General features: G+C 44.0%; 1 protein-coding gene across 1 annotated transcript in view; it reads right to left on the bottom strand.

Annotated features, from left to right (window-relative positions):
- Window positions 1-844: 844 nt before the first annotated feature.
- LPAR1 (lysophosphatidic acid receptor 1) overlaps window positions 845-13808 on the bottom strand; it is a 45123-nt gene continuing 32159 nt past the window's right edge. Inside the window, exon 3 of the mRNA XM_010183231.1 lies at window positions 845-1146. Coding sequence (XP_010181533.1) covers window positions 845-1146 — 302 coding nt within the window. The remainder of the gene's footprint in view (window positions 1147-13808) is intronic.

Below are 13808 nucleotides of genomic sequence, written 5' to 3'. Positions count from 1 at the left end.
CTTCCAACCTGACTGTAGCCCTTTAGGAGTCTTAGGGATGTGTTTTAAGAACTTGTTTATGAAAAACTTGGGACCCCTCACATGTTACACATTTCATACTGCACTTCAAAGAAGAACATGAAATACCTTGTGACTAGAGTACTGTTTATTTCATAATCTAAACAAACACTGGACTACAATCTATACTCTTCTACTTTCCTGCAGACTTTACAATGAGCTTTTTCCCCCCCCATAATTAAAACAATCTGCATACACACAGGACATGCATGCTTTCTAACATCAGTAATGAAGGTAAGAAGAGTCAGCTTCCATCATCTTCCTGTTGCCTGTATTAGAAAAAAATACTTTTGTTTTTACTGTAGTTATGGCAGTGTGGCTAAAGATATGAAGACTAGAGCACAGTTTTACTCCCTGCACAGAAAATGTTCAACACAAGCATGCTGCTGATGATAAATATTACATGTCTATTAAATGATAGGCATACTTTTATCCCCTTTACTCCCTTTTTAAAAAGACTAAGTGGCTACATGTAAATGCAGTGAAGCAGGTATAAGCTTAATTAATCAGAGTTGATTCAGACTGGCACCAAGACGCAGCGAAGTCTGACAAAGTCTCAGCGAGGCTTTCCATGGGCTATCGATGACCTCTGCCACAAGGCGTCTGCCTTCTACTTTTTGGAAGCAGAAATCAAAGGCCTTGCCGCATGGCCTGGGATGTTGGCCTCCCTGGAAAAGAAGCCCTTGTAGTCCATTAGTGTTTGAGAAATCCTTGTGAGTCGGTTACCTTCCCCAGCGCCTTGCACCCACCCCGCTGCCCTTCGTCAGCCATGTGGCTGGCTGCGGTTTTACACCACTGAGTGGTCGTTGCTGTGGACACCAGCCAAGATGGTGTGGTTGAGTGAGGAGGCCGATCGGTCTGAGCCTTCGGTGGGGCCATTGGCGCTCTCACTGCGCTGGCAGCAGAGGATCTGCTTGAAGGTGGCGCTCATCTCCTTGTCCCGGTAGGAGTAGATGATGGGGTTCATGGCAGAGTTGAACTCCGCCAGGAGCAGGAAGAATTTTTCATAGGCCAAGACGTTGCACTGGGGACAGCAAACATCGAGAAGCAGCAAGACTAATCCTGGGGTCCAGCAGATTATGAAAGCACCTAGGAAGAGAAAGAGCAGACAAAACACAATAAAACACACAAATAAACTAATGTGCCATTACTTGTCAAAACACCAGGAGAACCATCCAACTGGAAATGGCAACCGTTTATTTTCTCTTTCAAGAGTATCGTTCCAACACTATTTCTTCATTGACCTGACGAGAGGGCTGCCTTTCAAAGATCTGTAAATGCTTATGGGCAGCACATCAAAAGAGCAAGGCATTCCCCCCACACTCACCATCTGAAACTCTGCTTGGCAAATACAACTGCATTTCAAGTTCATAATGAGGAACATTTTTTTCCCTTCAGCTAAAGACCTCTGACTAATCAATCTCCTGATCAGGAGAAACAATGCTGCAATTTACTTCTCAAACTAATAACAACAAAGAAAACCTTTCTGTGAGTACTGTGACTGACGCATCAGTAATAGAAAAAGAGTGGTACAGGCAGCAATTCTCAATAAAAAGAAAGCCTGGGTCTTGTTAATCCATTTCAGCCCCATTATGTAATGGAAAGTCCTAAACACACATCCTTCTTGCACTGAAATGCCGTCCTTCAACAGATCTACTTCTTTTCTTAGGGGTCTATTCAGCAGAAATTCAGAGACTCCTCAGGCTTCAATAGTGTAAATGCCAAAGAGCCTTACTCTGATTAAAATGCTTCCCCCTCCTTTCTCTGCTTTGGAAAGCTCCGAGGGGAATAAAGCCCAGAACAGAATTCAGAGTTCAATGCAGAAATGAAATCAAATGCCTCACACTTCACTGAGAGTACTGAATTAAACAAAGATGCTAATTCCTTGCAAGGTTAAAGAGGTTTTAAATATAAGCAATGCTGGAGAAGCCCTTACACATCAACCACATCAGTACAAAGATGGTGCTCCTGAGATTTTCCAGGCTGACATGCCTGATAGAGATCTTATCATCAGAGGGCAGCCTTAGCTCAGGCAGCAGCAGTAAGGGCTTCCCAGCACTACCTGGTGAGTACTGTTTTCAGACAGCTTCTCCTGTCACTGTGGTATTTATTTTTCAATACCTTTTATTTTTTAATGCCTCTGCTTTTCCTGCAGTGATGGTCTCTGCAGGTCTCCAGCTGACTACAGTCCATCTCTGCAGCGCACAGACTTCTTGCCACGCTTGCAAAGAAAGTGCCAGCTATTTCCAGCTGGGGCAGTGGTGGCATCTTTCTGTCTGGATACCAAACCCACCTGAATCTAACAGAAGAATGTTCTCTGAAGGGCTTTGCAAACATGCAGAGTGTGCTGGACTACAGACACTGGTTGCCAACCAGGCAACCACACACAGGCTTTCTACATGCCAAAAAGCACCCCTAAACTGAGCTTGCTTGCAACTGGTGGTGCCACAGTGCCGCTCAATGCCTATCACTCTGTCGACCAACAAAGCTCGCAAAAGGAGAGAAGCTGGGAGACGAATTGCCAGCCAGCAGGACAAAGCACCGCTGCCTTTGGCCAAATGACTTTGTTAGCGGCTGGCAGCAACTTTACAGCATAGGGATGAAACTCTCACACTCCGAGGTGGAATCAAACACATGAATCTACTTCTTAGCTTTTGTCTGCAGCTCTTTTGGGTTCCAGTAGTCCTAGAAAAGAGTACTTGAAACCCATTCAGAAGACTATGATCTTTTGTCCCTTCCTTGTACCTGTTCCCAGAATTATCCTAGAAATCTATTAAAACAATAAGATCCAAAAGCTTCCTCCTGCCATTTACTGAAAAGCCTTAGGCATATATCAAAATCTGGTTGTATTTTTCTGCTCAGGAACAGAACTGAGACCAGCCCAAAGTACAGTGCAATTTCCAGGTGCATCTTGTACAAAGTTGGTCAATCCCACATTACTATGACACAGAAAGTGGAACTGCTGCATTCAGTGAATCAAATTGCTCATCTTCATGAAAATGTCACTTGGAGAGCCAACATGCGTAAATAAAATTGCAGGTGGTACATCCTTGGGCAGCTGAAGAGCGCTGTTGCCCGGACAGAGAGCACCTTGCGGTGACACCTCCAACCCTGGCAGTCCTTAGAGAGCTGGCACCGCATGAAGCTGGCTGAGCTGTTCAATTGCAGCAGGAGGAACACCCCTATGGTGCATGGACCAGGACTGCCCTGCCGGTCTGGCAAGAGAGGGCTTGGTGAGGAAGAAATGCCCATCAGGCTGAGGGGCAAATGGCTAGCCACAGGACAGGAAAGCTTGAGAGAACCTGAGAAATGACACTGCATCTTTTAAAAAGATTTAAGGAGACAAAGAGGTAATGGTGTCCCTATAGATTGAGAAGCACATTTTACAGCAGGAAATCTGAGTTACAACAAAGCAGTCATAACACTAATTTCATTTTATGTTGCTGTGCGATACTTCTCACACAGGGCTGAAGCTCCATCTCCTCCTGCATAGCGTGTCCTGCTGCGCTGTGGCAGGAGTCCACTGGGACCTTTTCAATGACCACGATATGACTACACCACATCTGTCTTGAACCCACGACTGGTGCACCAGTGTGGATTGTAATTCCGTGGTCGCTGGATGCTTGGAAACTCCTGGGTAAATGTGACAGGGCCTCACAGTAAGTTTGATTGCAAGAGAGTAAAAGCTCTTGTGGACTGTAGGCACATGGAACCAACCATGATAAATAACACTAAAATGAGTGACTAGAAGAAACAAAAGAGAAAACAACTCCAAAAACCAGCAGCAGAAAAGAAACAAGCTACATGAGAATAAACATTGACTAACTGGTCACTCATTACTAGGTCCTTGGTCCTCTCAGGAATGTTTGCAAAATCAAGACAACAAACTGCAGACAGTACAGAAAGATAAATTAGGAAAAAAGGTTGAGACGCAAACAGCCTTTTAGAACAAAAAAATTAATTTAAGGCTGTACATGAGTGACAGATCACCTCTGTGCTGCTGCAGTCAAGCATGCCTGCTGGTTTAGTTTATCACTAAGCACTGACCATTCGGGATGACTTTTTTCCCACTAGTGGTGACTGTCTTAAATTGATGCCTGTATTTGTAAAAACTTGGTAAGAGCCACAGCAAAAGCCGACCTTCTGAGAAACAGATGTAACTGGAGGACCAGATATAGCAGAAAATAATTTGAAGAGGGGGGAAAAGCATCATCAGTTTGCCTCGTGGAACTTTCTTTTGTTTTTCAAAGAGGTGAAAGGCAGACACTGCACAGATCCAAACCCAGGCTCAGGGAACTGAATTCCAAGCAAATGTCCCTGTACATGCATGGCAAGAGCATTAGGTCCAGTTTTATCCTAGAGCTGCAGATGAAATTGTCTTATTGCTGTCGCAGATGAAAAGAGAGCCTTGTTTTAGCAGAGCGCCGATCAACAGCAGTGTACTTCTGTGTTAGGCTTCCCTCTGGGGAGGATGAAAGTTCACAAATGCTGAAGGCACACAGGCACCCAGCCCTGGGAACTGCTCGGAGCCAGCCCTGGTAGGGGGTGGCAGGGAAGAGCACCCCAATTCTTGCCTGCTGTCCCCCTTAACAGCTGCCTGGGGTTGCGGTGCCCCCGTGCTGCCCTGCAGTTGGGCAGCAGGTCCAGAATACAATTCAGCCTTCAACACCTTCAATGAAAGGAGCGCTTTAGCCTCTGCCCAGTCACACAGAGTCTCTTGTGGGATACAGCTCCTCTCAGTGGCACACCTTTTCTGAAACACCCCTTTTCTGCTGCTTACCATACAGTGTTCCTTTCGTGTGCCCTCTTCCACTCATCTTGGGTGCTGATGCCGACTTTACTGATTTCTAACATGGCCTCATGCTCATCCTGCAAATTCCTCATACAGAGAAGTCCATATGGAGGAAAAAATATGGGAAGAGCCTCTCTTAGGGAGTGAGGGGAGGGAAGGAGAGAGGTAAAAGATCTCGCTTGTGTTTGCAGTTTTGTTAAGATTACAGAAACAGGATAGGGCACTACCATACCAAAGCCAGAAAGGACCCACTCCAGCTCAACTGCAGGGGCATTTACACTCTGCTGCTGCTGTTCACCTCTCCCTGTCCACCCACTGTTCTCCAAATCATCTCCTGTCCTCAGAGCAGCACCTGTGAGGGGCGGATACACCACCTCTTCCGCAAGTGACTGAGAGAGAAAAGGACACTGAGCATCACTGCCGGTCACAACAGGGAGCAGGGTCTTGCTGCACTTTCTGCAGGATGAAAGCGATGCTATGGGGAGACGATTTTTTTTTTTTTTTAACAAAACCACAGCCGAAGAAGGCTACAGAAATGCTTGGCATTTTCCACATCTCAGTACAATCCTGTCCTCAGCAGGGAAAGCCACTTGCTATGCAAGCTCATCAGCTGCAACACAACTGCACTTCTTCATGCCCCAGCCATCTGTAAGCTGTATCAATAACCCTCCTTATGACACTGCGTATTATCTTGTGCATAGCATGAACAGAATACTGCATGAAATAGTGCTTATTTACAGCTATATATTGTTTCCCCCAGATACAAATATTAAAGAATGGAATCGAAAATGAATGATGAATTATAATATACACAAAAGATCCATGAAGATCTCTTATCATGCTGGAAATGTACAGAGTATAGGAGTAATTCTTCTAATTCTATTCTAACATCATTTTCTCCAATTTTGCCACAACATTACTACAACATAGCTTATAGTTCTTGGTGGATGAAAACACAGTTGTTGCTGTTATTTGTAGTTTCTGCTGGAAATAGTCAGTGTTGGGGTAAGGTTTGCTTCCATCCATGGACTTTTTATGTGAAAAAATAAAATGTGACATACGGACCAGATTAACATATATAAAATAATCCTACACGAGAATTGTCAAATTCTGCAGAACTTCAGATATGAAAAGCTTGCCTCTCCATCCATAGACTACGAAAGACTCGGAGAGGATGGCAGTGAAAGATGCCCCAGGCAGAGGAAAGCTGCATGCAGCCTGCCAGTAAGAATGGTCTTATTGAAAAGGGTGTTATCAAAACCCCTTCATTTATTTAAGATGTCGTTATTTAAGAAAGCTGTATGAATTCTGAATGAGTGAGAGATTTGTAGCATGCTCTTTCCGCAGTTTTTGATCGAGTGCAAAACACTGCTCTCTCTGACATGTGTCTGGGAGGCTTTCATGCAATGGCCCCTTTGGGTTTCAAGCCAAACATTCCTCTGCCGGGGCTGTCTGTGAAAGGAAGGAGGGATGTCTCCAGCAGTGTAAAATAGGAAATGAGAAACAAAGCAAACCTAAATAAAATCTACATTCATATTCATGCAACAGTATCTTACCTGTATTTCTCAGAAGACGATTTGGAGCAAGAGGACCCAAGCAAGTAAGAAAAAATTACACAACTTGAGGGCACATAGGAGGACCTGAGTGGTAAGAGCTATCAGCCTGTTTCTCAAAGCTTTATAAATCTTTTAAACTTTTATACTTATATATATTTATTTTTTATACTTGCCCCATCCCCAGGGACCCCTGTTCTAGTCTCCCATGAGCTGAACAGCTCTGAAAATGCAGATTAGAGATAAAATCCTGACCCCAGCTTTTCCAGATATCTGAACTTCACATGAAAAGAATTGTAGGATCACAGAATCATTAAGGTTGGAAAAGACCTCTGAGATCATCAAGTCCAACCATCAACCCAACACCACCATGCCCTCTAAACCATGTCCTGAAGTGCACAGCTACACAATTTTTTAACTCCTCCAGGGATGGTGACTCCACCACCTCCCTGGGCAGCCTCTTCCAGTGTTTGACCACTCTTTCAGTAAATAAATGTTTTATAATATCCAATCTAATTCTCCCCTGGTGCAGCTTGAGGCCATTTCCTCTTGTTCTATCACTTACTTGAAAGAAGAGACCTACACCCATCTTACTACAACCTCCTTTCAGGTAGCTGTAGAGAGTGATATGGTCTTCCCTCAGCCTTTTCTTCTCCAGACTACAAAAGTTGACAGCTTTGCTAGATTTTTTTCAGTCTACTGCACCCATGGTTTGCAAAGGGAAATTTAAATAAATTGTTTCTGATAGTTCTGCATCCATTCCCTGATTTCTTACCTTCTCCACAGCTATATGCACACACACACTCCAACCTCTTCCTGAGTCCTCTTCTGGGATTTTGAGTGTTGAGTTTGGTCAGACTTAGCACTAAATAATGGCTGGATCATGTAGGAACACAGAGATCATGTCTTGCTCCAAAACTTACTTTCCCTTTCTAGGAGGAATACATGGATGTGTCTACTTCAAACATTTGTCTTCACCATTGAACTCCTGTGCACAGAATTAATCTGGTGTTTAAGGCACAGCTATCTCTGTCAACAAATCACCTCCTTTCTGAGAAACCTGGCTGCTTCCCTGTTGAAGCAATTATCTGGTTTAAAACATGCCAATGACTTAAGATGAAAATGTCCTCAAGGCTCTGCCTGTGCTCCAACTGAGCTGGGAGGAGCAGAATGCCTTGCCCACAAAGACTGAAGTTGCAGTATGTTAGCATCACCTCATTCTGGGCCTTAATATTTAGCATTTCAGCTCTTCATCCCTTTAATCCTCATCAACCTCCTTATTTTCAGAAAAAATGAAGCAAGAAACTCTTCCTAAATGGACATATAGTCTTCGCCACTACTGATTCTCCTGCTGGCACACAGACTCCTTTGCTACAGGCTGGCCTCTGCCCTCCCTGCTCTCTTCCAGTGTTCATCACACTGCTCCTGACAATTTATCATTTCCATACTCACTCTTACAATATCCTTGCTGAAATCTTTAGGTCAAATCTCTCCTTTTAAACCAGACATACTTCTGCATCTACACCTGCTGCACATAGGGCCAACTGCAGATACAGCTGGCCCACCATGGTGTTTCACAGGGTGCTGACAACAACCATTAGCCAACAGCCCCACTGGCACCAATGGCCACACCACTGCCATCTCTGAGCGTGAAGGAGCTCAGACAGAAAGTGCCTGTGGTCAGTGGTGCTCAGTCTGCAGCTATCACACGTTCCCATTGCTCAGGGTGGCTGACACCTTTAGTCTTCTCTTCCTGCTGCAGTCTGCAAGCCCAGACCAGTGGTAGTGAACAGCAGGTTTCTCTCAGCAGGACTCATAAATGGCAGCCATGGGTGACCTCATAAGCTTGTTCTCTGCAACACTTTGTGCTCACTGCCCCTGAGTGCTTACTGCCAAGTGCTGGAGACAGGGTATGCTGACACAGGCTTTCCTTCTGGAGGTCCTATCTGCTGGGTGCCTTCCCACCTGGACTCTAGGTGGCCTTTCCAGAGAGCCTGGCACCAGCTGTGGATATTTCAGATACCGCACGGGTCTCCAAGACCTTGCGTATCTATGTAGTGTATAAAGCTTTTCAACTTTGAAATCACATCAGCCTGGGGAGGACCGATAATGAAACAAAACAAACTGAAGGGAAAATGAGACATTGGCAGAAGCAAGTTGCCAGAACTGGCCGGTTTATTTTTTTGGGTACTCTTTCAACTCTAGCCCAGGTTAACACTTGGTTGGTGTCACTCTCTGCCTGCTCCTTGCAGTCCAGCAAAATGAGTTCCCTGGTTTTGGGCCAGCTGATCCAGTTGACCTTTAGCATTCCTTGGCTGACGTCTCTGCAGGAGAAATCAATGCTAATGCAAATGAAGGAAACTGGGACTGCTTTTCAACTGATATCTGCAAACTCTAGGTGTTCGAATACCTCCTTGTTTCAAATGTACACTTGTCATGGTTTTAAAGAACACCATGCAAAGATGGCATATACGATCCACTTTCCAAAAAGAAACCCAGAAGCTCTAGTCCATGGCAATTTATCGGCATACATCTGAACCCCTCAAATCAAAGGGTTGTTAAGGATAAATGGAATTGTCTGCTGATGTAGTGACTGCAGGAAGGAGATGGTACTCCTCACTACCCCCCACAAAAGAAAGTAAGCCTTTTATATATAAAAAGCATTTTAGACAAAAACAGGAAATCATTAAACACCAATGGTCAGGATTCCAACTGATTTCTAAATTCATAAAGATATGTGAAGCTAATCTCTGAATAAAAGCCTGGCTGTTGCCAAAGCAATCAGAATCTTTATCTCTGTGTAAAGACAAACAGTAGTCCCCATGGAGCTTTGCTGTTGACAAAAACCTGACACACAGGGATTTTGGTGTCTTTTTCAACTTTCAGGCATTCTAGATGAGCCTTTATGCTCTGTTACGGACACAAATGTTCCTGCATTCCCAAAACAGCAGCAGTAGCTTGACTGGAAAAAGCCCAAGTAAAAGCCCAGCTGAGAAGAGGCTCCAGGGGCTGATGGTACTGGTGTCCCTGGGTCATGGTGACCCAGGCAATAGACGTCTGGGGAAAACTGGAAGCAAGAAACTGCCTTTCAGTCCATACTGGGCACCCTACTTGCATACTCTAATCCAAATTCAACCAGCAACCTCTTTATGGGCACTGATTGCTTATGGTCATGACTTGAGGTGCTAGGTGAGGGACAGACCCAACCCCAAATAGCAAGAGGACCCTGTCCTAGGAGTCTGGGTGAGGGGGTTTCAGGTTCGGGTTGTGGGGCAGCTGGAGGTGACCAGGTCTGGTGGCAATGCAAACGTGAAGGCTCATTGAGAGAGGTCACCTGAGGCAGGAGTGGGACAGCTGGCACCCTGCAGGCAGGGCTCACAAAGTGGACTCTGTTCTGCCTGCCTCCACAAGGTATATTTAGCATGCTTGGGACTAGGGTGTTTCACCGCTTCTCCAGTACCTGCAGTTTTCAATCACAGAAAATCATTCACAGCCACATTGAAAAAACCCTGTTTTGTCCACTTTTCCTTTGGAAATCCATACACTCCCTGTGGTACTCTTGTACTTTCCGGGGGGTGGCTACAATGTTATACTCAAACAATACAGTTTAGCAGATTTCAAATAACTTTTGTACAAGAGATTGTTTAATTGTATTTTCTTTTGTTGTTAAGGACATTAAGTGTTACTGGTATTATGTTTGGATAAGCTTCAGTTGCAACACAAGTTTCCAAATGAAGCATGGGTGGATGCAATTTAACATGTAAAGGACTGCTTTGATTCTTACATAAGATGAAACTAATAATACTAGAAGAAAAATATTAGCCTGTCTGCTTTCTTAATAGGAATAAAATTTGTTTCTCCCATGCTAGTCCCAGACTGTGAATAGGAGGGAGTGTTACAAAAAAGGTAGAGATACTTAAAATTACTGCATTATTTACCAGCTTTACCTCAACTGCAAGAAAATGGTCTGCTTTTATTTTTATATAGCCATACTGCAATTTATCTGATTTTATCTAGCTGGTTAAGCTGTGGCAGACACCCCTCAAGGGAATGGCAATAAGACCAGTTTCACAAAACAGTTTTAGGAAGCAGAATCCACCATGACAGCTCCAAAGTGAAGTAGACAACAGGGAAAACGTCTTGGTTAAGGGGATGTCACCTCAGAAAAAATTCCTCCTGGAAAACTGGCCTATCTTTTGGATATATTGGGATAGCCTCCTCACCAGAAAGACCTCCTACTCCTCATCTGAATGTTAGCAAATCAAAATACTGCTTTAAAGTAGAAGCAGACGTGGACAGATTGTGCATGAACAATGGCTCTGTATTAAGTTGCCTGCACACCTCACCAACCAAGCAGTGTCAAGGCCATAAGGACGTTACTCGTGCTGTGAGACTACCAGTGAGGTGTCTGCAAAAATCAATGATAAGAAGACAGACATGACATTGCACTTCACAAGAGCAGCACTGAGTGAAGAACCACTCAAATTTTTCTTGTGGTTACTATATACTGACAGCTTATCAGAAGGGTGAATTCAAGGTTTTAGCACTTAATTCTGTATGTATTATTTCAAACCTGTCTAGATAAGACTGATAACTTGGGCAGAAAATACAGCTTTTGGTCTATATTTCTATGCTGAAGATAAGACATAGTTTAAAGGGATGAAGTTTCCTCTTGGTTCTCACAGACCCCTCTAAATTCCCTTGGAACATCTAATTTTTCCTGCTTGGACAAGATGTCATCATACTGTAACTTATGTCTTAGCTGTCAGGGAGAATGAAACCAGTCTCTGAATTCATTAAAAATGCTACCATGCAGAAAGAAGCACTGTAGCAGTGTACAGTAGGTACTTTTTTCCCTGTCAGAAGGGTGTTTACTGTCCTGCAGCATGTAATTTTACTGTGGTAACGATAGTATTTCCCATACTTAAAATGGGAAATACAGTGAACAAGTCTGGAAATGTTTCATTGCGGGTGGTAAATATCTAGATTCCAGTGGCAGCTTCTCTGTGATTTCCTTTGTATTTGCCATCACGGAATTTATATTTATTTAAAGTCTTCAGGCAAACACAGAAGACAGCATTGATAAAATTTAGCCTTTATTTCAACTCATAGCTTCAAGAACCTCATTTCCAAACCATCCATTATAATGGGAAAAAAAAAGGTGCATCTTCAGCTAGCCCTTTCTCTCACCAGTACACAGCTGTGGAAAAGCCTGCGAACATAGCTATTAGGGGAGGGATGCTTTGCACAATTCTGGTTTATGTCATTAGGGCAGGACAAGCAGCCAAAAACCAAGGCCAGGGAAAAACTGAGAATGCACTGGACACTCTCAGCACTATGAATGAGGCAACTCCATTTGCATCCACATAAAAGGGTGGCCATTAAAACTGCTTCTGGGTTAGACGAGACATCGTCCTCTGACTGTGACCAAGTTTCCCGACATTTCATGCATTTATCAGAGATGCGAGTTTGCTTGAGCATACTGAACTGGTCCTTGTATTTCAGTTCCTTTTTGGGAACAGTGCTCTATCTCTACCAGTCTGCTCACCCATTCTAAATTTAACCCCTGCTAAGTAAGACATGGCACCTTAAAGTGTCCAAAAATAGCAACTGCCCTTCAGCTACCGTGTTAACATCACATCCTGAGTCACCGTGGCCTAAAGATTTCTGCATAAATAGTCTCTGAAACTACAAAAAAGAGCACTACCATACTAATTTGAAGGTTGCTCAATCTGCATCTTTCTGAGAATGTGACTCTTTTTGATCTCTGGCACACTATTTGAGCCAGTGTCTCCATAAAAGACTGTGGATTTTGGCTATGATAAAAAGGAACAATAATAATGAAGAAGAAGAAGAAAGCATTAAGTCTTCTCTTTCAGTTCACTTACTCCCACCTACTCATGAAAGAGGAATTGTATTGTAGCAGAATACCAAAATACTTTCAATGCCTGAACCAGGCTGACTCCCAGCCACCTTCATCTCTTTCAAGGGTGTTGATGAGAAGTGCCAGACAAAGGTCATTTAAATCCAGCCCCTATCTACCAAGCAAGGAAGGAAGAGGCGTTAACATTGCAGCTTTCTCCATAGCATGTCTCGACTGCATCTCTGCTTTGTCTTGGAACTTCTGCTGCTGGGCACGACAGAGCCATCTCTGCTCCTACTGAACTCCTGGCCTCTCTAATGAGATGCCAAAGATGATGGAAATTATTTTCTACTGTCACCTGTTTTCAGACTAAGGGTGAAACCAACTCTTCTCTCACAGTGACAGAGAAGGCAAGCAGCTGCGAGGGCAGTGCTGGTGGCTGTGCTCATGCCAGCACTCTCCATGGACCAGGCTGGGGAGCACACTGCTTCTGCAGGGCAAGAACTGGAAAATTCTTCCCTTTTGGCACTCTCTGCTTGCCAGGGACTTCAGTCCTCAAGGAATAAGTGATTTAAACACCATTCAATGTAAAATCTTTGGCAGTTGAAAACAAAACCATCTAGAAGTTTTCAAAATACAAAAGATGTTTTAAACAATTCTTTGAGATGTGGACTGAGTCAACCTGGTGATAATTCATATTGCCAGGGCAGTACTTTACTTTTTAAAGTAACCAGTAATAATAGTTCAATGAGATGTGGCAGACCAGCTACGTACAGTGCAGGCCAAAATGGCTGCAGCAATGGCTGCCAGAGGCAGAAGACACCTGCAAAAGCACTTGCCTCACACTTTGAAAGCCTGGGGCTGCATGCAGAGACTGACAAAGCAGTGGCATCCAAAAACTGAGCCTCATTTGTTCTGCATGCTCCGAATGGCCCTTAGAGCCATCTAATCCCCTCTGATTGATCCTGCACACTATGCCCACCAGCCACATCTGCATGGCTCCATGGGAACAGGTTCTAGATGCAGGCTGAGCTGTCTGCTCAAAGAAAGGGGACATCATACAAGCAGAGAGCCAGCTGCCAAAGAAATGGTTACTCCACTGACTTCCAGAAGCTGTTGTACAACCAAAGAGTAGCAAATAGTACAGCAGCATTGAAAGCAGGCCTCTAAAAGAAAAACAAGCGGCTCCTCCATACTCCCTCTGTGGAAAAAAATGAGAAGTTTCTACAAAGTGATCATTCCTCCAAAGGTTTTAGCATGTCTAGGCCATCTACTGTATTTCATCCTTCTGCTTTAAACAATGCAGGACTGCAATCACGGATACAGGTTGCAAAACAGACAACTTAACTAGCATAACATCAGCTGTTCTCTGATGAAAGAGGAACCAAGACAGCTACCAAACCATAAAGACAGTTTCCATCTGGATTACCTTCAGAAGCTATTGATGTCTGCAGCTCATCTATGGGGCAGAGGAGGCAGCAAATGGATCGACAAGCAGAAGGGGTGAAACAGGGTTGTGATGATTAAAAAGGACACCTCCTCA

Source organism: Mesitornis unicolor, unplaced genomic scaffold (assembly GCF_000695765.1).
Source record: "Mesitornis unicolor isolate BGI_N332 unplaced genomic scaffold, ASM69576v1 scaffold13654, whole genome shotgun sequence".
In the NCBI taxonomy this organism is placed as follows: Eukaryota; Metazoa; Chordata; class Aves; order Mesitornithiformes; family Mesitornithidae; genus Mesitornis; species Mesitornis unicolor.
Note: the sequence above shows the minus strand (reverse complement) of the source record. Positions and strands in the feature narration are given on the sequence as shown.